Source organism: Dasypus novemcinctus, chromosome 12, assembly GCF_030445035.2.
Source record: "Dasypus novemcinctus isolate mDasNov1 chromosome 12, mDasNov1.1.hap2, whole genome shotgun sequence".
Taxonomy (NCBI): domain Eukaryota; kingdom Metazoa; phylum Chordata; class Mammalia; order Cingulata; family Dasypodidae; genus Dasypus; species Dasypus novemcinctus.
This window is the reverse complement of record NC_080684.1, coordinates 45,928,296-45,943,919: the sequence shown is the minus strand read 5'-3', so window position 1 is coordinate 45,943,919 and position 15,624 is coordinate 45,928,296. Positions and strand designations below refer to the sequence as shown.

Sequence of the window (15,624 nt, the reverse complement as noted above, 5' to 3'; positions counted from 1 at the left end):
CAGCAATGATTTGTAGTTTTGTGTGTACAAGTCCTTTACATCTTTGGTTATATGTATTGCTAGGTATTTGATTATTTTAGCTGTTATTGATAATGGATTTGTTTTCTTGATTTCCTTTACAGATTTTTCATTGCTGTTATATAGAAAAAGGACGAATTTTTCTGAGTCGATCATGTGCCCCACCACTTTGCTAATTACATGTACTAGCTCTAGTAACCTTCTTGTAGACATTTCAGGCTTTTTACATATAGGATCATATCTTCTGTGAATAGGGTTAGATTTTTCTTCTTCCTTTCCAATTTAGAATGCATTTAATGTCTTTTTTTATATGGATTATTTGTTTGTTTGTTTATTTATTTATTTATTTCTCTCCCCTTCCCCACCCTTGTTGTCTGGTCTCTGTGTATATTTACTGTGTCTTCTTCTTCATCTGCTTCTGTTGTTGTCAGCGGCATGGGAATCTGTGTTTCTTTTTGCTGTGTCATCTTGTTGTGTCAGCTCTCTGTGTAGGAGGTGCCATTCTTAGGCAGGCTGCATTTTCTTTCACGCTGGACGGCTCTCCCTATGGGGTGCACTCCTTGCACATGGGGCTCCCCTATGCTGAGGACACCCCTACGTGGGAGGGCTCTCCTTGCGTGCACCAGCACTGTGCATGGGCCAGCTCCACATGGGTCAAGGAGGCCCAGGGTTTGAACTGCAGACCTCCATGTGGTAGATGGACACCCTAACCACTGGGCCAAGTCTGCTTCCCTGCATTTAATTTCTTTTTCTTGCCTTTTGTAGTTTGTCTTTTGTGGACCCCAGAAAATTAGCTTCTTAAATTGGTCCATTCGTGTAGGACCCTTTAATTGGATTTGGATTCATTTGAGGGCCATTGGATTGATTTCTTCAGTGGGGCCTAGCCCAGGGTGGGTCTTGGTCTTCTTGCTGGAGTCTTTTTCAAATGGGAGAGGAGGCTGCAGAAGCAGAGAGAAATGCTCAGAAGTTGAGACAAAAGGCCCTGGGAGTCAGAAGCTGGAATCAATGGAACATAGAAGTTGAGAAGAGCCACTGAAGCCAGAAGCTGAAAGCAATGATGTCAGAAGAGAGGGGAGAGAACAACAGATGCTGCCATGTGCCTGATAGCTCACAGCTTAAGCTGGGAAGAAAGAATCTACTGATGATGCCTTGATTCGGACACTTTCACATTCTTGGAGCGGTATGCTTACAAGTTAATAAATCCCCATTGTAAAAGCCAACCTGTTTGTATTATATTGTCTTGGCAGCTTTTATCAAACTAAAACATTGCTTAATTGCTCTAAGCAGAACTTTCAGTGCAATGTTGGATAACAGTGGTGAAAGTGGGGCCCCTTGTCTTGTTCCTGATCTTAGGGGGAAATTTTTCACCATTTCACCATTGAGTATGATGTTAGCTGTGAATGTTTTTCATATATACCCTTTATCACGTTAAGGAAGTTCCTTTCTATTCCTAATTTTCTGAATATTTTCTATCATGAAAGGATGCTAGATTTTGTTAAATGCCTTCTGTTTCAATTAAGATGATCATGTGCTTTTCCCCCTTCATATTATTAATATGATATATTACATTGATTTTCAAGTATGCTGACCCATCCTTGCATTCCTGGGACAATGCCACTTGGTCATAATGCATACTTTTTAAAATGTGCTTTTGGAGCTGGTTTTAGTATTATTTTGAGTTTCATATATATACTCATAAGGGATATTGCTCTATAATTTTTTTCTTGTGGTATCTCTGTTTCTGTTATTAGGATGATGCTGCCTCATAGACTGTCTTAAGACGTGTTCCTTCCTCAATTCAAAATTCAAGAGTCTGAGCAGGGTTGGTGTGATTCTCTTTTAAATGTTTGGTAAAATTCACCAGTGAAACCATCTGGTCCTGGGTTTTACTTTTTTGAGAGATTTTTGATTACTGATTCCATCTCTTTACTTGTTATAGGTCTGTCGAGAGCTTTTAATTTATTCTTTCATTAGTTTAGGTAATTTGTGCATTTCTAAGAACTAGTCCGTTTCATCACGGTAGTCTAATTTGGTGTTGTACAATTGTTCATAATATCCTCTTATAATCCTTTCTGTTTCTGTGGAGTTGGTGATATTGTATTCACTTTCATTTATGATTTTAGTTATTTGCTACCTTTCTTTTTGTCTGTCTAGCTAAAGGTTTTTCAATTTTATTGAACTCTTCAAAGAACCAGTTTTGGTTTCATTGATTGTTTTTCTATTCTCTGTCATTTATCTTTGCTCCAATCTTTTATATAATTTCCTTCCTTTTGCTCACTTTCAATTTCATTTGCTTTTGCTTTTTTTAGTTCTTCCAGCTCTAGGGTTAGGTTTCTGATTTGAGATTTTTCATTTATAATGTAAGCATTTACATCTACAAATTTTCCTCTGAGCACTGCCTTTGCTGCATTCCATCAGTACTGGTACGTGTGATCCTGATTTTTTTCACCTGAAGATATTTCCTAATTTTTCTTGTGTTTTCTTCTTTGACTTACTGGTTGTTTGGTAGTTTGGAGCTGTATTTATTCAAGAAAAACACATTCTTAAACTTTATTCATTCCTGTAGGTGTGAACCCATTGAAAGTAGGATGTTTTGATGAGGTTACTTCAGTTAAGGTATGGCCGACCTCATCAGGATGGGTCTTAATCTTATTGCTTGAGTCCTTTATAGGTGGAATGAAATTCAGACAGATAAAGAGAAAGCCACAGGAAGCAAGATGCTGAAATCAATGGCACCAGAAAAAAATGGAGAAGCCAGGAGAGGCTGCCATGTGCATTCCCATGTGACAGAGGAGACAAGGACCAAGGCCAGCCCCAGAACACCAGTCTTTGGGAAAAAAGCATTACCTTGATGATGCCTTGTTTGGAGTTTTTCCTGGCTTCAAAACAGTGAGTTATTAAACCCTCATTGTTTAAACAGTCCTTTTGTATGGTATTTGCTTGAGCACCCTAGGAAACTAAAGCAGTTAAGAGTACATTATTTAATTTCTGTATATCTGTGAATTTTCCAGTTCTCTATTGTTTTCTTGCTTCATTCCATTGTGATCACAGTAGAGTCTTTGCACAATTTCATTCCTTTAAAATTTATTGGGACTTGTTTTGTAACCTAAAATATGGTCAACCCTACAGAATAATCCACATGCACTTCAGAAGAAACTGTATTCTGCTGTTGGATACAATGTTCCATATATAACTATCTGGTTTTCAGTATTATCTAAGTCCTCTATTATCTTATTTTCTGTCTAGAAGTCCTATTTATTATTAAAAGTGGTGTATTGAAGTCTCAATATTTATGTAGAACTATTTCTCCTTTCAAATCTGTCAATGTTTGTGTCATATATTTTGGAGCTCTGTTGTTAGGTGTACATATATTTATAATCCTGAAATCTTCTTGTTGAATTGACCCCCTTATGTTTTTAAAGTAGTTATGTTTTTAAAGTAACAATTTTTTACTTTAAATCTATTTTATATTAGTATAGCTGCCCCACTCTCTTTTGGTTACAATTTGCAAGGCCTATTTTCCCCTCCTTTCCCTTTCAACCTACTTGTCTTTGGATTTTAAGGTGAGTCTCTTGTAAACAGCATATAGTTTGATTCGAGTGTTTAACCTATTTACATTTTTTAAAAAAGATTTATTTATTTATTTATTTATTTATTTATTTATTTATTTATTTATTTATTTATTTATTTATCTCCTTTTCCCCCCCCTACCCCCAGTTGTCTGCTTTCTGTGTCCATTCGCTGTGTGTTCTTCTGTGTTCACTTGTAGTCTTGTCAGTGGCACTGGGAATCTGTGTCTCCTTTTTGTTGAGTTATCTTGCTGCATCAGCTCTCCGTGTGTGCAGCACCACTCCTGGGCAGGCTGTACTTTTTTTGCACGGGGCAGCTCTCCTTACAGGGTGCACTTCTTGTGAGTGGGGCTCCCCTATGCGGGGGACACCCTGTGTAGCATGGCACTCCTCGTGTGCATCAGCACTGCACATGGGCCAGCTCCACACAGGTCAAGGAGGCCCAGGGTTTGAACGGTGGACCTCCCATGTGGTAGATGAATATCCTATCCATTGGGCCAAGTCCACTTCCCGATATAGAATTCTTGATTGCCAGTTTTTCCCTTTTGGTTCTTTAAGTACTTCATCCTGTTGCCTTCTTGGTTTCTGATGAGAAATTGGTGCTTAATTATATTAAAGCTCTTTTGTATATGAATTCTCTGTTTTTGTCATTTGACAGTTTGAGTATGATATACCCTGTTGTGGGCCTATTTGGGATTATCCTGTTTGGAGTCTGTTTAGAGTCTTGGATGTGTATATTCACATCTTTGATTAAATTTGGAAAGCTTTCTGCCTTTTTAAACATTTTATATTCCTTTTTTTTTTTAAGATTTTTAATTTATTCTCCCCCTCACCCCCCAGTTGTCTGCTCTCTATGTCCATTCACTGTGTGTTCTTCTGCAACCGCTTCTATCCTTATCAGCGGCACTGGGAATCTGTGTTTTCTTTTGTTACATCATCTTGTTGTGTCAGCTCTCCGTGTATGCGGCACCATTCTTGGGCAGGCTGCACTTTCTTTCGTGCTGGGCGGCTCTCCTTATGGGGTGCATTCCTTGCACATGGGGCTCCCCTACACGGGGAACACCCCTGTGGGGCATGGTACTCCCTGCATGCGTCAGCACTGCTCATGGGCCAGCTCCACATGGGTCAAGGAGGCCCAGGGTTTGAACCGCGGACCTCCCATGTGGTAGGTGGACGCCCTATCCATCAGGCCAAGTCCACTTCCTCATTTTATATTCCTTTTGCCTGTTATTCTCTCTTTCTTCTCTTCTGGATTTTTACAATGCATATATTGGTATGCTTGATGGTGTCCCACAGGTCTCTTAGGTGGTTTTTCTTCGTTCTTTTTTCTTTTTGATCTCAGACTGATTTCAATTGTCTTGTGTTCAAGTTGACAGATTATTTCTTCTGCCAACTTTAATCAGCTGTTGACTTCCTCTAGGGGACTTTTTTTGTTACTTTGATCCTTATCAATATCTTGATATTGTTTTTTATCTGTCATTTTCCTTATTTCCTTTAGTTCTTTGCTCCTTGTACATACTTAGTACATTTTTAAAAAGTCAGGAAGTGGATTTGGCTCAACAGATAGAGCATCTGCTTACCACATGGGAGGTCCAGGGTTCAAACCCAGGACCTCCTGACCCGTGCGGTGAGCTTGCCCAGCGCAGTGCTGATGTGCGCAAGGGGTGTCCCCTGCATAGGAGAGCCCCACGTGCAAGGAGTGCACCCCGTAAAGAGAGCCGCCCAGTGCAAGAAAAGTGCAGCCTTCCCAGGATGGCACCACACACATGGAGAGCTGACACAGCAAGATGACACAAGAAAAACAGACAGATTCCCAGTGCCGCTGACAAGAATACAAGCAGACACAGGAGAATACACAGCAAATGAACACAGAGAACAGACAACTGGGGGTGGGGGTGAGGGGAGAGAAAGAAATAAAAAATAAATCTTAAAAAAAAATTAAAGTCTTTGTCTGGTATGTCCCAATTCTGGATCTATTCATTGATGGTTTCTAAAGTTTTTTTCTTATTTGCATGAGCCATCATTTCTTGTGTATGTGTGGTTTGTAATCTTTGTTCTAACCTGGGCATTTTGAAATTTTAATGTATTATCTTAGAAATTTAGTCACTGTGATGGTTTGATGCTGGATCACCCCAGAAAATCATGTCTGTAGAACGAATCCATTCCTGTGGATATGAAACTATTGTAGGTGGGGCTTTTTGATAAGATTACCTCCTTTAAGGGCCTTTTGATTAAATTACTTAAGTAAAGTGTGTGGACCAGGGTGGGCCCTGATCCTCTTACTGGAGTCCTTTATAAAAGGGATGAATACAGAAAGGGAGACACACAGGAGCTGAGAGAAATTCACAGAAGCTGGGAGAACACCATGAAGCAAGAAGCTGTTGGCAACAGAGCCCAGAAGAGAGTGGCAGATGCTGCCATGTGCCTTGCCATGTCACAGAGGAGTCCAGGATTGCAGGCAGCCAGTCCTTGTGGAGAAGCATCCCTTGATGATGCCTTGATGTGGACACTTTTCTCAGCATCAGAATTGTAAGCTTGCAATCGAATAAATCCCCATTGTAAAAGTCAACCCATTTCTGGTATATTGCTCTTGGCAGCTTTTAGCAGCCTCAAAGAGTCACTGAGGTGTCTGTTCCTTAAGCTTGAATCCAACTTGTCAGGTTACAGATTTCTTTGACTACCAGTAAAACAAAACAATAAAAAAAAACCCAGAAAAAAGCAAACACCTTTCCTCAGGCTTTGTAGATTGACCAGTGTGAATGCTATGAATTTAGCCCATTTAGCCCTCTCAACAAAAAGTTTTGAGAATAGCTGAAGGCAAATTCTTAAGAATCCACCCTTTTTTCCCCCTACATGTATCTTGTCCTCATTATGCACATGTGGCTTTAGGAATATCTGTTAGATAGATCCAAATGTCCATTTTCTTTGCTTTCTCATGGCCCTGGCACCACACTCTATGTCCTGTAGTCAAAAATTCCTCACCCCATGTTTCCATGATGTGACTCTTCTCCCACACTGCTCTGTAGGAGAGCAATATGAGCTGCCTCAAATGCAAGGAAAGTTCCAGGAGCAAGCCTGCAAATAACATCCTGGTTCAGTCCCTGAGGGCACCACCAGATGGGCACAGACATAAGTGCACCCAGTATATGCATGAAGGTACTTTGCCTCCTCCAGACTAGGGACATACTGCAGGCTGGCTTTGTGCTGAGTCTGTGCTGGGATGGGGATTGCCCAGCAAGCACACAATTTGACATCCTACCATTTTCTATCTTTTTATTTTGAAACGATTTCAGACTTACAGGAGAGTTGCAAAAGCAATACAAAACCCATACAGAGAATGCTAACATACGGAACCCATATACCCAGATGCACCAACTTTCAAAACTTTGCTTCATTTGCCCTTCCTTTCTTCCCTCTTCCCTTCTTCCTTGCTTTCCATCTGTTTTAGTTTCTTGCCCACTAAAGCAAATATTATGCAGTGGCTTGGCTTAAACAAGGGAAATTTATTGGCTTATGGTTTTGAGGCTAGTAGTCTAAAATTGAGGTGTCAGAAGATTATACTTTCTTTCCAAAGACTGTGATATTCTGGGGCTGGCTGCTGGCAATCCTTGGTCCTTGACTGTTCTGCCACATGGGAATACATGAGGGCATCTTCTACTTCCTCCAGGTTCCACTGACTTGCAGCTTCTTGCTGCTCCCTGTGGCTTTCTCCCATGTCCAATCTCCTTTGCTTATAGGGACTTGTGATATATTGGATTAAGGACTGACCTCAGTTTGGGCCCACCTCAACTAATAACCTCTTTAAGTCTTATTTGAAAAATGGGTTCACAGCCACAGGATCAGGGTTTGGTATCTCAACATACCTACATACATTTTGTAGGTCTGTCTGTCTACCTACCTACCTAGTTATATTGCTATTTAACTATTTTCTAAACACGAGAACAGGTTGGGTATCTCATGCTCCTGGAACACTTAGTTTCCTGAGAATAAAGATATCCACTTATGTAACCATCTTAAGTACAATTAACAAGTTCAAGCAAATTATCATTGATATAAAGCTTATATTTTCTTATGTCAATCATGTCCTTTTGGGTTTTTTCCTCCATTATCAGTCCATAATCATGGATTACATTTAACTGTCATTGCCTCTTTAGTTGCTTTTTTTTTTTTTAAAATTGAGGAAACATACACAATACAAATCAACTGTTTCTAAGTTGCCTTTTTCTTCATTTGGCACTTACCTTGTTACAGCAACCTATTAACCATTTTCTGGAGCCTTGAGAAAGATGGGTCTACCAGATCAAGTTTGTTCCGTCTAGGGACAGAACCCTGGAACATTTCACTCCACTGTGTTGATTAGGGCAGGCCTAGTACAACACTGTTTTGATTACTGTATCTTTGTAGGAAGTTTTGAAATCAGGAAGTATGAGTATTGATTTCAATATAATTAATTAAAACTAATAACTAGTAAAAACACAATCCCCACAGCAAGTGGGGATTAGTGTTCTTTTCTAGAAGTGCTAAAATCAGAACTAAATCTGCAAATATATTAACTTATCACATAATTTGAGTAAAACTTTAATGTTTAGTTACATAAACATTTACACTATACAATTACGGATATACATGTCACATGGAAAATTAAATAAGAGGGATTAAGCATTACCTCATGGCATACACTCTGATACTGAACTTTATGTGGTCACTCATCCATATGCATATTTCTATAATGTGTACAGTGGGCACTTTATAGTCCCCACTATGATAATGCATCAATTATATAAAATCCTAATTCATTTTCAGTTTTTAAAATGATTTTTCAATGCTCATGGTAACCAACTTTATTTACTCTTTAGGACCTGGTATCTTCATGATATAAATTGTGCATAACCACACTTCAATGATCTGAAAAGCCAGAAACCAAAACTAAAACAAATAAATATAATAGGTGGATGAAATAATTTCTTGCTAAGCATAACGTTTTTTCCCCCAGTACTTCTCATTTTTTTAATTAGAGAAGTTACAGGTTTACAGAAAAATCATGCATAAAATATAGAAATCCCACATACCACCCTATTATTAACATCTTACATTCATGTAATACTTTAAAATTATTTTTTGATTTTTAAAAAAAGATAGTTAGATTACATAAATGTTACATAAAAAATACAGGGGAGGGAAACGGATTTTGGCCCAGTGGTTAGGGCGTCCATCTACCACATGGGAGGTCCGCGGTTCAAACCCCGGGCCTCCTTGACCCGTGTGGAGCTGGCCCATGTGCAGCGCTGATGCGCGCAAAGGAGTGCCGTGCCACACAGGGGTGTCCCCTGCATAAGGGAGCCCCATGTGCAAGGAGTGCGCCCCGTAAGGAGAGCCGCCCAGCGCGAAAGAAAAAGTGCAGCCTGCCGAGGAATGGCGCCGCCCACACTTCCCGAGCCGCTGACGACAACAGAAGCGGACAAAGAAACAAGACGCAACAAAAAGACACAGAAAACAGACAACCGGGGGAGGGGAGGGGAATTAAATAAATAAAAATAAATCTTAAAAAAAAAAAAAATACAGGGAATCCCATGTGCCCTGCTCCCCACACTGTCCACATTTCCCCCCATGAGTGTGGTACATTCATTGCAACTGATGAACACATTTTGGAGCATTGCCACTAAGCATTGCCATGAATTATAGTTTACACCCTCTCCCACACAATTCTGTAGGTTATGGCAAGATATATAATGGCCTCTAAGCATACTCTTTAAGTCTGGAATCTGGGTAGATTTGTCAAAGAGAATTTTCCTTGAATTTGTATAGCATCAACTTCTACTAAACTTGTAATCAATGGGTAAGAGACTCAAAATGTCCCTACATCAATATACCATCACGATCCATATTCTATTTTTCCAAGAATAACTACTGTTTTTCAAACTGTAGAAACACATTCAGCCTTAAAATTGAGAAATTTATTGATATTTTTTCATGAAATAGTAAGCAGAATTAAAAGAAAGAAGAAATATACAACTTAAAATAGTTGAAATGACCCTGACATTTTTGACAATTATACATTTATGGCACAAAGAAAAATGAATGGTTTTAATTAAATCACCTAAAATTTTTGGTCAGTAATTAATCTAAAATTAAATGGATACAAGGATAACTGGATTTCTGGGAACAACGTTAAATGAAATAATGCCATTTTTTTCTTTTTCGAAAAGATCGTGATACTTGTAAAACTGTTCAGCCCTGTTCCCCACTCACAGTGGAGACTTCTCCAGTCTACGGCTTATAAACATGTCAATTCTCAGTCTTATCTACTTTGTAAGGATGCCAATTTTGGTTCCACTTAAAAATGTTTCCAACAGGGAGAGAAATATGATCTAGTTAGCCCAATTCAGAAGAGTAGAGAACAGTGTCTCACCACACTGGTCATGGCTTTCTTCTAGTGCTCACTGATGTCAAATGTTCTCATATAATTATAAATGTTTAAAAGGTAAAATGATATTTTAACAGCAGCCAAAAATTTATATATATTTTTATGTATTTACAATATAGTACATATTTACATGTCCACATCAAATACTGAATTGTAGAAATGAGACCACCTACAGTGGCTTTCATTTAATGCCCAAGCATTATTTTCTTGTGCAAACTGGAATTTGTCCCAAAGTTCTTAGAAAGCTAAAGGCAGTCAACATTGCGAAGGCCACCATCCATGGTCAAAGAGCCAAACCTGAAACACAAGGAAAAGGAAGAAAGTGACCTCAAAATATGTATTTATTTGGTCCCCAACATTTTAAAAAGGAATGTAACTTAACTTTTCAGAGGAATAGTTATTTTTAAAGACTTTAAGTAACTATGATTTACTTTATTTCTTTCTCAGAAAAACAGTGGTATTAATAAATATATAAAAATATACAATTCAGTGGTTGGTAATGATGTAATCTATGATCTAGAAAGTGTTGGTAACAACTCAATAATTTCTTTTTGGTGGGGTGGGATAGGAAGCATAAGCAAAGATGAGATAAGGAGAAATGTAACCGTGCTAGAATAAAAAGTTATTTTGGGGAGTAGTGGGAAATAAAACTGGGGCTAGGCTGTTAGATGCTTTGAATGGAAGTATGAATTTTGATTTGACCTTTTATGTCACAGGAGCTTAGAGGTTTTGAGCCAAGGGAGTAGTAGTGGATAGACCAGTATTTGGGAAGACTATTTTGGCTATAAGATCCATGACAGATGAGAAGAACCTGGTGTTAAGGAAACAGGTGAGTAGGTTATTACTTAAGTTTACATATGAAAGGGAAAGGAGATCTGAATTATGGTGATGAGGGGGACATATTGTGGAAATATTTTAAAGGAAGATTACCAAACTTGAGAGGGCATAAAAAAGAACAAGAGTCTATAATGCTTTATGCTCAAGAGAGTAGGAGAAAGGTGGTCCCTTTGAAAAGGATGAGTAAATTGAAGGAAAACTCATTTGGGATGTGTGATATTAAATAGGTCTAGATGGACAAAATTTGAAGTGAGAGCAGGATATCTATGTGGATACTCTGTACATAGATACAATATTCTGCACAAGACCTGGTTTCTATTACTAGTTTTGCCAGAAATTTTTAAGTTGTCAGTTTACATTTAATATTATGCCATACACTGTCAAATAAACCTAAAATAAAACAGGGAGAACTGATTTACTGGACATGATTTGGGAATTGGGGATTTTATTCCACACGGCATAAGTTACTCATATTAAAGTTTGCTAAAGTATATTTTAAGTTATTCTACTTTTGATCTTTAGTCTACTTAGGATTTTGTTGAAGTTGTGAAGAAATTTTACAAATTGGATATTATAAAAAAAAATAATTACTATCTAGTTTCAACAAACCAATAGGAAAAAGATTAAAAAAGAACCTAACAGGTAATGCATAGAATAAAAATTTAATAAACATAAAAAGATGCTTGCCATCACTATTAAGTAAAGAGAGGCAAATTTTAAAAATATACCAATTTTCTAAAAGTTTGTCCATTTATTTAGTAAAAACTGGTAACATTCAGTGTTGACATAGGTATATAGCTTTTGTCTATATGAGACCATAACATATACTCTCTTTACAGAACAAATTAGCCACACTTACCAAAATTTAAATTTGCATACTCTTTGATCCACAACTCCATGTCTAGAAACATCTAGAACTGATCCCTCAAAACTTAGTACACAAGTACCTGAAGATTTATATACAGAATGTTTACTGAAACATGGTTTCTAAATTGTGAAAAATTAGAAACAACCTACAAATAGGGATAAGGTCAAGAGATTATGGTAGATCCCATACATTGGGGAATACTAGGCAACTGTTGAAAATGAAAGTGATACAGCTGTATATGGACACAAAAAAATAACCCTTGATGTAGTGTTAAGTGAAAAAAAGACTAAACCAGAATGAACAGAATCATTGTATTCTTTTAAAACAAACACATGCATACCACACTTAATAGTGATTACCTTGGCAGAGGGCAGGCATGAGAAAAAGCAGGATAGAGTATTTCATTTTCATGTTTTTACAAATATATATTTTAAATTTTTATAGTATGTATACTAAATACCAACTCATATCTTTAAAAATTAGACAATACTATAGAAGTAACTTTCTATACGTTGGTCAAAAATCTTAAGACTTCCTGATAGCTAATCTGGGTCTTTTTATTTGAGAGAACAGTTTTAGAGGGAAAAAGATTACATTAGGGGATAGGAAGCTGGGTTTTACTTCCAGCTCATTTTCCCAAATACTTGTAAAACATGGATAAAGACCAACTGTTCTGGGTGGGGGGTATATTGGGACCTCATATTTTTTTAATGTAACATTCAAAAGAAAATAAAGAAGAAAAAGACTATCTGTTCTGCTACCTTGCAAGGCTGTAATGCATGTCAAGGCAGATAATGCAATTTGAAGTGCCCTCAAGGGTACAAAGTACCATTTTAATGTGAAATAAATATTTTTATTAGAGTTGTTAGGGTAAGAGACCTGCAGAGGAGTACAGAAGAGCTGAAAGAGATATATATTTGACATTACAGATTCAAATATAAGTTAATGACTGAGGAACTAGGATGAACAAACAGCCATACAAAAGTGGCTTTCTTGGCTCTGACCTTTTCAAAGTCTTTTTCTCCCTGATTTATGACTATTTTGTAGATGGTAAGCAGACACCCTTCTCCTCAAAGACTTGCAATTCCATATGGCATTCATATGCTATGAGCTGTGCAGAGGGCACTGTAAGTTACAAAGCACCAATCAGAGTGCTTGTGCCGTATCAGCAACTCTGATTCCTAAAATAGAAAATTATGATTCTAATAAGCAAATGTTATAGAAAATAATGGGCAAAAAAGATTTTGGTTTTCATAAACTAATTCAAATAAGCAAATAATTTTATTAACCAATGTGTTTATAAAATGGAATCAATCATAGTTGACGTGTCTTCATCCAAATAATCCCAAACACATAAAGGGGCATCACTGAATTCAGAATCACAGTGAGAGAAAACAAGGGTTCTTGTATTTATTTCTTTTCCACTGCCTAGCCTATCAATACAAAGTGAGAGATAGCTATTTAAGTATACTTATAGATGTACTCAGTTGCATATAAAATCACAGTGCAGTATGACTTTTGCATTAACTCACCTTTCCAAAATATGATTATTTTCAGCAAGTTCTTTGACCACTCCTTCCATTTCTTCCTTTAATTTCTTCATACTATATGTATAAAATAAAGTCAAATGAACAAGCATCTCTGTTCAAAACATGTATTCAAGTGTTCTATAGTTATATTTCAGTTCTCTAGATTTAACTAACTCATTTAATAACATTATCAAATACTATATTTACAGAAAACATTAAAAGTTTCAAAATATAAGAGCTAGATCACAAACTGAAATAAAAGCAAATGTAAACATCATAGTTACCAATTAAAATTTCTTACCCAAGAGTCATTTCCACTAATGTGTTAGAACTTGGATAAATTGGGGCCATTGTATGCTTGATTCCACTGGAGGCTGCAAACATTTTCTGAGGCAAAGTTTCTTGTAGCTGAAATATCAAAGAATGACATCAATCATACTGCAGTTATTAGACTACATGCTATAGTTTTTAATAAGCCCTATATAGCTTTAAATTTTAATTTCAAAACGCTCAATGATAGAATACTTAAATACTTTTTAATACTTTTCTTATAGATGATATTTATAAAAAATGGGTGAATAAAAAGTGATGTCACCGAGATGGTGGAGTGAGATGCCCCAGGGTTCTAGTTCACTCAAAAAGTTATGGGTTTACAGGACAATCATGTATAAAATATAGGATTCTCATTTACCACCCTATTTTTTTTTTTAAAGATTTATTTATTTATTTCTCTCCCCTTCCCCCCCACCCTCCACCCCTGTTATCTGTTCTCTGTGTCTATTTGCTGCATCTTCTTCTTTGTCCGCTTCTATTGTCAGCGGGAATCTGTGTTTCTTTTTGTTGCGTCATCTTTTGTGTCAGTTCTCCGTGTGTGCAGATTCTTGGGCAGGCTGCACTTTCTTTTGCGCTGGGCGGCTCTCCTTATGCGCATCAGCACTGCGTGTGGGCTAGCTTCACACGGGTCAAGGAGGCCTGGGGTTGGAACCGCGGACCTCTCATGTGGTAGACGGACGCCCTAACCACTGGGCCAAGTCCGCTTCCCACCACCCTATTATTGACAACTTGCATTGGTGTGGAACATTTTTTACAACTGATGATAGTACATTTCTATAACTGTACTTGTAACTAGAGTTAATATTTTAACTTAGGATTTCTTCTTTGCGTAATATAGTTTGATGGATTTTTTAAAGCACTTTTATCCTCTTTATACACACACACACAGCCCAACATTTCCCATTTTAATCACACTCAGATATATATTTCAGTGCTGTTAATTGTATTCACAATGCTATGCTACCATTATTACCATCCATTTCCCAAACATTTCCATCAATCCAAATAGGAATATATGCCTTAACTTCCCATTCCCTATCCCCACCTGGTTCCCTGGTAACCTTATTCTAGATTATGAGTTTGTTTATTCTAATTGTTTCAAATAAGTGAGATCATACAATAGTTGTCCTTCTGTGTCTGGCTTATTTCACTCAACATGATGTCTTCAAGGTTCATCAATGTAGTTGCATGTATCAGAACTTCATTCCTTTTTAAGTCTAAATAATAATTCATTGTATGTATATACCGCATTTTGTTCACCCATTCATCAGTTGATGGACATGGGTTGCTTCCATCTTTCGGCAGTTGTAAATAAATCTATGAATGTTGGGGTGCAAGTATCTGTTCGAGTTCCTGTTTTCAATTATTTTGGGTATATATCTAGCAGTGGGATTGTTGGATCATAATGTACTTCTATACTTACCTTTCTGAAGGCAAATAGTCTTCCACAGTGGCTGCACCATTTTACATTGCCATTTTACACTGAGTGATCCTATTTCTTCACATCCTCTCCAACACTTGTTATTTTTCATTTTCTTAATAGCAGCCATTTCACTGGGTATGAAATGCTATGTCATTGTGGTTTTGATTTGCATTTCCCTGATGGCTATTGATGTTGTGCATCTTTTCATGTGCTTTCACCCATTTTTAAATTGGGCTATTGGTCTTTGTGTTGTTAAGATGAAGAACTTCTTTATACCTTCTGGATATTAATCCTTTATTGGAGGTTTCTAAATGTAGGTGGTTTCTAAATGTTCTCCCACTATGAAAGTTGTTGTTTTACTTTACTTTCATGATAAAGTCCTTTGAGGCACAAAAGTTTTAAATTTTGATGAGGTCCCATTTATCTGTTTTATTCCTTATTGCTTGTGCTTCGGTTGTAAAGTCTAAGAAACCACTGCCTAACACAAGGTGCTAAAGATGGTTTCCTATGTTTTCTTCTAGGAGTCTGATATTTCTGGCTATTTTATTTAGGTCTTTGATCCATTTTGAGTTAATTGTATATGGTGTGAGGAAGGGGTCCTAACTTTTTTTTGCAAATGGAGA

At 37.3% G+C, this 15,624-nt stretch overlaps 1 protein-coding gene across 2 annotated transcripts in view; it reads right to left on the bottom strand.

Annotated features, from left to right (window-relative positions):
* Positions 1-9,519: 9,519 nt before the first annotated feature.
* TBK1 (TANK binding kinase 1) overlaps positions 9,520-15,624 on the bottom strand; it is a 90,485-nt gene continuing 84,380 nt past the window's right edge. For both annotated transcript variants that reach the window (XM_058308365.2, XM_058308366.1), the window contains exons 19-21: positions 13,547-13,653; positions 13,249-13,320; positions 9,520-10,308 (exon numbers count right to left, since the gene is read on the bottom strand). In XM_058308365.2, coding sequence (XP_058164348.1) covers positions 10,257-10,308; positions 13,249-13,320; positions 13,547-13,653 — 231 coding nt within the window. In that variant the 3' untranslated portion in view covers positions 9,520-10,256. The remainder of the gene's footprint in view (positions 10,309-13,248; positions 13,321-13,546; positions 13,654-15,624) is intronic.